At 32.9% G+C, this 8,784-nt stretch overlaps 1 protein-coding gene across 2 annotated transcripts in view; it reads right to left on the bottom strand.

Moving 5' to 3' along the window:
• Nucleotides 1-511: 511 nt before the first annotated feature.
• The window catches only part of LOC126738721 (anoctamin-4), a 29,754-nt gene continuing 21,481 nt past the window's right edge, over nucleotides 512-8,784 (bottom strand). Inside the window, exons 11-22 of one of the 2 annotated variants that reach the window (XM_050444161.1) lie at nucleotides 7,124-7,341; nucleotides 6,905-7,069; nucleotides 6,702-6,845; nucleotides 6,478-6,647; nucleotides 6,131-6,270; nucleotides 5,867-6,072; nucleotides 3,062-3,167; nucleotides 2,928-3,005; nucleotides 2,772-2,869; nucleotides 1,199-1,258; nucleotides 988-1,135; nucleotides 512-933 (exon numbers count right to left, since the gene is read on the bottom strand). In XM_050444161.1, the coding sequence (XP_050300118.1) occupies nucleotides 812-933; nucleotides 988-1,135; nucleotides 1,199-1,258; nucleotides 2,772-2,869; nucleotides 2,928-3,005; nucleotides 3,062-3,167; nucleotides 5,867-6,072; nucleotides 6,131-6,270; nucleotides 6,478-6,647; nucleotides 6,702-6,845; nucleotides 6,905-7,069; nucleotides 7,124-7,341 (1,655 nt within the window). In that variant the 3' untranslated portion in view covers nucleotides 512-811. The remainder of the gene's footprint in view (nucleotides 934-987; nucleotides 1,136-1,198; nucleotides 1,259-2,771; nucleotides 2,870-2,927; nucleotides 3,006-3,061; nucleotides 3,168-5,866; nucleotides 6,073-6,130; nucleotides 6,271-6,477; nucleotides 6,648-6,701; nucleotides 6,846-6,904; nucleotides 7,070-7,123; nucleotides 7,342-8,784) is intronic. The other variant, XM_050444162.1, reaches the window with a different exon arrangement.

The raw sequence follows: 8,784 nt of genomic DNA, 5'->3' as shown, positions 1-8,784 counted from the left end.
GGTATTATCAATTCCCCTTTGTGGATAAACACCACTCGCCCAAAAAGGCAAAAACTTGAGGAATTTTCTTTGGACACACTCCAAGGCATCAATATAGACCTGGTAGATAGGATACGATACTAGACAGCAATACTCAAGCTTGACCGCACCAATAACAGTAAAACAGTATTTTAAGGGATTTGATATTTGTGAATAATCTGCAATTTCTCGTTATGAATCCTAAAACTTTATTTGCCGATGATACAATTGATTGAATGTGTGGAATAAAAGTTAATTGAGTATCAAAGGTAACACCTAAGTCGCCTATACCTTTGCAATGCACTAGAATTTCATGATCAATATTATAATTGTAAAATAGTGGTTCACTCTTTCGAGTACCAGTCACCACTTTACCCAGAAAAATTTAATTTCAATTTGTTGGTTATAATAACGCAAAATATTGTCTTTTGTTAAGTCCTTTAATTAAAAGTCTTTACAATAAATATAACATTTATTAATATATCAACGGTACGATAGTTTTTTAAGTCTTAATTTATAAGCAATTATTATGGCACAAAAAGTTTATATAATTAGCATTTAAAAAGTGCTTTTATCAATTAATACATCTATTGTATGTTTTAATTTTAGCCCTTTAGGTTTTGTACCACTCATAATATTTTCTATATTTATGTGTAGTTTATACTTATGTCACAACACTTCTATAAACAAACTTCAATTAGATCTTAAGTAGGTAAATAACAAAAAAAATTAATGATAATACAAAAAGTAATCATTCTATATACAATAATGTGCTATATCTAAATAATAATTATTATGAAAATTCCCATAAGGTTGTTGAAGTAAGCGAATTTTTCCTCTTACTCACCACTTCAACATGAGCTTCTAATCCGTCCGAGAGTTTGCTGAGCCTTCGCGCCCAAGAACCGCGAATACCTACAAAAATTCAAAATTTTCTTTCCAGATTTTATTTGGAAAACATACCCTCACCTATTTTGCTATCGTTATTTTTATTAGAATTATCATTTTCTCTTATAGTATTTAACACGTCTTCGTAGTCATAATCAGTCTTCCTTAGGCCGTGTTCATATTTAGCTTCTTTGGCCAATAATGTTTCTCTTTGAATTTGTGTATTTAACTGGAAATATTTAATTAGAAAATACAAACATAACTGAAAATAAAAATTTTATAGTGGTCTCACCTCTGAAGGTATATCTGGTATCACATATTGCATTACTCCCACTAATGCAAATACAACATGCTAAAAAAAAAACACATTTATCTACATTAAAAAATCTCTGATGTAAGCTGCGTAATTTGATTAAATAGTGGCCATGAAAAACTTTCAAATATTCCTATATCTTAAGGCAATTCTAAGTAACTCCACATCGAAGTATCGGTCAAATGGGCGAAATAGTTTATTTTTAGAGAAATTGATTATAAGTCTGTTTATTGTTAAAATAATTCGATGGAACAAAAAACAAGAATTAAAGAAATAATTCATCTATGATATTACCAATTTTTAGTCCGATATCTTAGGCCAATCTTGAATAATTTAACAATAAAATGTAGTTAAATGGCCGCAATAATTAATTTTTTTTTTGGAAATTAATCATACTGTTTATTGTTTACTGTTAAAACAATTCGATGGAACAAAAAACAATAATTAAAGAATCTATCTAATATTACCAACCTTTAGTCTGCTATCTTAAAGCCACTCTTGAGTAATTCAACATCAAAATATAGGTAAATGGACAAAAAAAAAGATACAACAAAAAGTAATAATTAAAGAAACAACGAATGTATAATTTCCAATTTTAGTCCAATATCATAAATCAATCCCTAAGTAATTCTTTATTAAAATATGACTAAAATAGGTGCAATCGCTTAATTTTAGGAAGATTGATTATGGTTGAAGTCAGCTTATGGTTGAAGTAATGCGATTAAACAAAATACGTAATTAAAGAAACAACGAGTCCATAATATGACTCAATTTCAGTCCCATATCTTGAGGCAATCCTAAGTAATTCAGCATCGAAATATAGGTAAAATGGGCGCAGTAGCCTAATTTTAGGATAATTTACCATAAGTCAGCTACTAAGGCTTGCTACTTTGAGTGTAAATAAATCAGTTGAATATTTTTGTGCATCGAGCGTTTTAATTTACGCCTTAACGAACGGTAAAAACGCTGCATACTTTTAGGCCTAGATTATCATACATACTTCATATAACTTTAAGATCTAGTTTAAAGGATTACGTTTTATATGTTGTTATATATGGTTTTTTTTTAATGGAATTATCAGTTTTTGTTAAAACATTTAGATGTAACTGTATAAACTGGACATGGCGGCAAATAACAATAACCATAAAGGAAACAGGGCCGAAAACCATTTGAAGGACCAATTTTACTTAATTAAGGCACGCCATATCCTCTCACTTACTTTGACGATTTGCTGTATATGTAATAAATAGTTTTTTAATAGAACTACCATTTTTTGTTAGAACATTTAGCTGCAACTGTATAAACCAGGCATGGCGGCAAATAACAACAATCATAGAAGAAGCAGTACTTATAGAAAACCTTTGGAAGAAGGAAGAATCGCCCAAAAAGAAAGTATAAAGTTGACAGAGAATGCTAACAAATCCCACAGATGAGAATAAGGGAGAATTTCTAATAATTCTTGGCTTAAATTTTCATTAAAAAAATTTCTTTCAATTTTTATTTGACTTAGTAACTCGTACTCTTACTTAAGCATCAATTTTTACTCACTTACCTCAAAGATCACCACAAATGCCAGTCTTGCAGCAAATACATGCCAGTATTGTGGACTTAAACCATAAGGATTCGTCTCATTTGGACCATTTCTATACCCTTAAATAATACATTAATAAAGCTGATGAACGTTTATCATGATTACTACACCAAATACCTCTATATTGGCATAAGTCTACGTTTGCACTTTTATCGGCAGGCCCCATATCATCATAGTAGTCTGAAGTATTAAATACTAAAACAAATAATATTTAAGGTACAAAAATACATTAATTTATACCTTTTAGTTACCTGAAAGGGACGAATCGATATAGCCCACCAGATTTTCGTTAAGGGAATATTTATATTTGTATACCATTCTAGGGATAAAATCGCTTGTGTATGCTATCACAAATGCCTAAAATATGAATAGAAAGGAATAATTATTCATGTCTTTGTTATTTAATTTTTGTAAGAAATTATGACTTCTTAGTAACTAACCAAAGCAAAAGACTCAGTTTATTGTTTTTTGATGCACTCACATTATTACGTTATACGTAATTTTTAATTTAGTAATTGTTTTGGTTACAGTTGCTAATCTTTACTAGCAATATGGCAATACGATATATTTCCATATTTGAGGAGTATAATAATTTGTATTTGTGATACTAAAATATTAGCAATTTTTGCAGAATTCTATGAAGCAAACTCAGTAACAATACTAGATACCTCTTAACATAAGGCGCTACACCCTCGATTACCTAAGAATAAAGATTGCGCTAAATCAGAGAACAGACTTTATAAATATTTATAGTAGATCGATTAACTAGAGTGTCGGCATGAATTAAAACACCTGATACATAAAAATAGTCAAATGATTTATTTTACACGTATATATTTACCTATACTATATATTTTTTTACTATTTGTATCGAATTGAAAGCTGCGAGAATATTCCAACTTCTCAAGAGTTTCTTATTGTGTCCTTTGAGTTACTTGGCAACTTCTTGCCAAATTGGCTTCTTCCCTTCCTTCATCCAGGCTAGGACTATATGAATATCGCTGTCTTCCTATTGGTCTCTTATAACATCCCTATTTTGCCAAGTATCATTGACGATGGAAGTTCCTAACAAGTGTGCATTTGTCTTTTCTGCCCATTAACAATGCTGTGTCTTTCTCTAACAGGGTCTTTTTGATACAGCTTACTGAATGCAGGTCGACTTTCGCCCCTTTACATCGACCTTCCTTAGTTTGGGGGAAGGGAAACTAGTGCCTTCTGGACAATGTCTTTATATGTGATCTGTTTCGCCACCTTTCTGACACTCTAACTTCCGATCCTGGCAGCTACTTTCTCCAATAGCTTCCTTAATCACGTGCTTGACCGATTTCGTAAAGTCATTTTCTCTTGAAATCACTTTCCCAATACGAGTCTGATCCTTGTTAGTATTTTTGGCTGCTTCGAATTCAAGGTAGTGCATCTACTAACTTAGGTCGATGTGCTAATAGTAAGTACTGCCTCATTTCACCATCGCGGAGTCCATCCTGAAATGTTTGAATTATTATTCTTTTCGAGACATCTGGATATGCCAGTCAAACCAAACAGGCAATGTCTTCAAATTCTAACAATGACTCCCCTGACCTTTGGCACCCATTTTTCAATTGCATATAGTTGACATATTCTAGGTCTGACTGGCCATAACGCATCTCCAAATTCGTCTGGGTACATGGGTCAGCGAGGAAAGACGAACAGTTTACTTTTGCAGCCACTTTAAACTGAAGCTGATAAATATTTCATGATGTAGTACCATCAAATTGAAGCGATTCGAGGCGCATCAGCCCAACAGATTCTGTATTGGCACAACCGTTATTCTTGTTGTCCAATGCTAAAGGTCTAGAGAGCAGCTCATCGATAGTGTTAGCAAATGTTGGGTTTTTATTCTTGAACTTTCTGGATCGTATCCTCCACCAACGAGAGAGTTTCTGCTTTTTTTAATTTCCTTGCCCCTTTGCAGTATTTTCTAGCATTTTAGCTTTCAGGTTACCAGAATATAGCTTCAAGGTTTTGCAACATTTGACCGACATTGCTTACGCCAGCAAAACCATAGTTGTCCGAGTCGTCACCTTCCTCAAGTAATAAGATGCTGTTTTTGCAAATCCACTTTATTTGCCGTCGTATCGCGGGTCCATTCGTCTAGCTCCCTTTTTAGCGGTTAATGTAACATCAATGTGGCGTTTTTACCGTTTGTTTCGGTATTAATTAACACACAACTTTATTATTTATTTAAGTAATTATATTACTTTTTTATAATACTTCATGCATAAAAATAGTTTACTGCTTTATTTTACACATAAAGCATTTATTTATATTGTATTTATTTACTACAATTTATGTCGATTTAAAAGTCGCGCCAATATTATCATTTGAACTGGCCTCCTGGCGGCGCAAGCCTCTTATATACTCGGCAGATAGTTCCGGAAGATTCGCTAACCTTAACTGCGGCGTTGCCATTATTGTTACAATATATTTTTACTCTTCAACACATTGTTATCATTACAAAAGTCATGAAATGTTAAAATGTTTTCCTCAATAATTTGTCCTGTTAAGATTACGACAAGTTTACTCTTTTATTTTTGTAGATGTTTTTAAGGTGCTGTATGAATCCTTGCATTTGTTCAGTGGAAGTCTCCTTGATCTGTTAGGCAACGAATTTTATCTGTTTTTTTTGCTAGAAACGGTTAATACCTTCTAGAAGATATCGGATGATGTAGTCATCATTGATTAACCATTCTTTCTTGAGGCTGAAAGCATAGCTTATAAACCATTTGTAAGCTAGGAACACATTAGAGGGAGTCTTAACCACAAATGTTAAGGGAGTGGAGAAGTGAAAAGAATTCACTAAAAGTTTTTTGTTTTATGTTATTACAGCTACTCAGCTTAATACCGAAGCCTGGTATACTCAGCTGCGAGAAGAATAGAGTAACTTAACGAATCACATTTCATTCATTATAAATTCTACCATTACTCTAGTAAATATATAGGAAGATTGGGAAATTACCCTTGATATAAAAGTCATCTTTAGCCTATTTAACATTTGTAAGGTGTAAAACTTAACTTACATTTGATACAACGGCTGCATAAGTTATAGCTTTAAGAATCCCATACCAGGCTCCAATATCTTCCACTCTTTCAGCCAACGGACGCCTTGCTTGTGTCACCATTTTATACGCATCCAGACGAATCTCCGCTATATTATTTAATAGAGCACATAGGGGAGCCAGTGGGAATGCTGCTACGAATAGAGTAACAAAACCATATTGAAGGACTAAAAACAAAGCGTGTATTAATATTAATGTTTGACGAAGAAATGGACAATGTTGTACTCATTTCTAAATATTCATCAAACAAAGCAAGACGTCCGGGGTCTTGCAGGTGGTAATCCTCCTCCCATCTTGTGTGTTTCCTTGTAAGATCTTTGGTGTTTGATCTGTGTGTTCTATAGCGCCACCAATTATAGAATTTACTGAAAATAGAAAAAAAAACTTGCAGTTGTTGTTGGAAATACGGGTTTTACGATCTACATTCCACCATCGTAGATTATATTTAGTTACTCACTAGACCTATTATGAGTTGTTAATTTGACAACTAAATCATTCATAGTTATGGTTCCTACTTCCTAGTGGCTATCCAATCTCCGCTGGTGGATGGTGATCTGCATACTGATACTTACGGATTAAATATTTCAACAAAATTATTTAATATTTGTTTGCCAATCATGATAATGGCTAATTGAATACAAAGTTCACTGAGACAACCAGCTGGATCACAAATGTCCCCTTTAACTCGAAAAAACTCTGATTTTCTAATTACAGTATCTCCTGGATATTCAAAGAACCTTCCCTATAATCGAAATGGTTTATGGTATAGTCAGTTTTTAATAATATAATTGTTCACCTTAAAAAACGCAATGTATATTAAAGATGAATAAAAATTCATAAACTCAAATAAGAAAATTTTAAAGGTATATGAGTCTTCATACTCGGTGTCCGTTCTTGGGCTTTCCAGGTTAGTTAAGTAAATTGCTAGTCTATGATAACCCTAAAATATCCATAGGTATAGTTAAGAATGTAACTAACTATTCCTTTATCATAACGTACCCTAGTAAGCGACATGATAAAAATCAAATTAATGATGGCGGCACTAACCGATGTTATTATTTTTGCGTGATTTTGAAAAAATATATTTTCACTACCATAAATGATTGTCACTAATGACAACCGATATATTATTGTCCCAAGAACTGCACATAACACAACAACAATCTGAAAATATACAAATATTTCGAATATTAGGACGGAACATAACGGAGTGTTTACCATAAAAAATACGGCACTTCCAGTAATAACGTATTTAAAAGCTTTTTGGGAAGTTGGAAGATATGGTTCCTTTTCTCGGGTCACCGGATTCGTCCGGAAAGTTTTTACGCTCGTTTCGAATTCAGGTCTCGCCTCTTCGTCTTGCTCCGTATCCTGTAAATCCCATTCCCACTGTATCACACTTTGTTTCCTTCGCCACAGTTCCAAAAATACTGTCGCTAAAATTAAATGGATTTGCTTATTATTAAATGAATCAATAAATATGTCTTGATTTGGTATCAAATGCATGTTACATTACAGTTTCCCAAAAAGGCGAAGATCAGCTGAAGCTACTTTTATCTTTTCATTTATCTTCTCTAACCTTAATTAAACAAGTATTTATTATGGAAATTAATCAAAGAACAAATTGGAAGGAAATAAAAGAACTAATCAAATACATTTGTAGGTCCGCAGAAAAAAAACTAATTGTGCAATTGTTTCTCCAAGAACAAAGTTTTATAATTTTAAAAGCGAAATATTAAAATAGCAAAATTTGGTTTAAGTCGTTTATAAATTGTGTCGGCATGGTAAGTATAACTACGTGAGAAAGGAGCTGTATTATGGTGTGATAATGTCAAAGTTTTACGTCTTATATCTCTGTCGTGAATCGCATTTCTTGGAATTAATTTCTCTAACAAATATTTTGGACTTTTTATAGAGTCGAAATAAAAATAAACTTAAAAAGCAATCAGTAGATATTACAAAACATAATGGTTACTTCAACAAGAGAGTAAACATTCGATTTTTGGTACCGTGCCTAGATGCCGTTAAAGACTTAATTTCAGATTTTAAATTTGGATATTTTGGATATATCAGAGACATGGCCTAATGCTCAACCTTTAAATCAAAATGGATGTTTTGACAAACTTTGGCAAATCATATAAGTGAATCGAATCAAATTAAGTCTTGGTAATATTTACCGACCACCTAACGGCAACCTGAAATTGATGCCTAATGTAGAGGCATAAACATACGCTGTGAGCTCCCAGCGTCAGCCAAGAGCGATTATTAGAAACACTCGTTTGGGTATATATCTGGCCACGAAGAGTCGCTGCAAGCCGCGACGAATGTTGCGAGCTGCGGGCGAATTTACATCAGTGGCGACTTTTCAGACGCGCGTATTTTGTTAGCGGCAAAAACAAATGACTGGAAAGTTATTCAGTGTGTACACGAAATAGACGCGTCGCGCACTTGTGAGGACCTGTTGCGTATTATTTCGACGTTTAAACCAAAATATTTTGTTTTGATCGCGCATAAAATGAATATAGAAGCATTTATCAATGCTGTACAAGAAAGGCCAGCTATTTGGATGAGTTCGCATCATCAGCACAAATTCAAAAATGTAGTTAAGAGATTGTGGGACGAAATAAAACTTCTATTTCCGGACTACTCAGGTAAATTTTTATTTAATTATTAAAATATTATAACAATTTTATTTAATTAGTTTGAAAATTGTTTTTAAACTGATTGCCTAGATAACTGAGGAGTACAAGAGTTTTTACCTTCATTTATCATACGAAAGTCAGCATCTTAATTTCCATCTTTCTCTCTTATAATATTATGTAGTAAACAAGCCACTTTTATAAGTAATTTGGCATGTGTCACATTTGCTTCGATTGGTT

Source organism: Anthonomus grandis, chromosome 7 (assembly GCF_022605725.1).
Source record: "Anthonomus grandis grandis chromosome 7, icAntGran1.3, whole genome shotgun sequence".
Taxonomy (NCBI): Eukaryota; Metazoa; Arthropoda; class Insecta; order Coleoptera; family Curculionidae; genus Anthonomus; species Anthonomus grandis.
The sequence above is the reverse complement of the archived record's forward strand: the minus strand, read 5'-3'. Positions and strand labels throughout refer to the sequence as shown.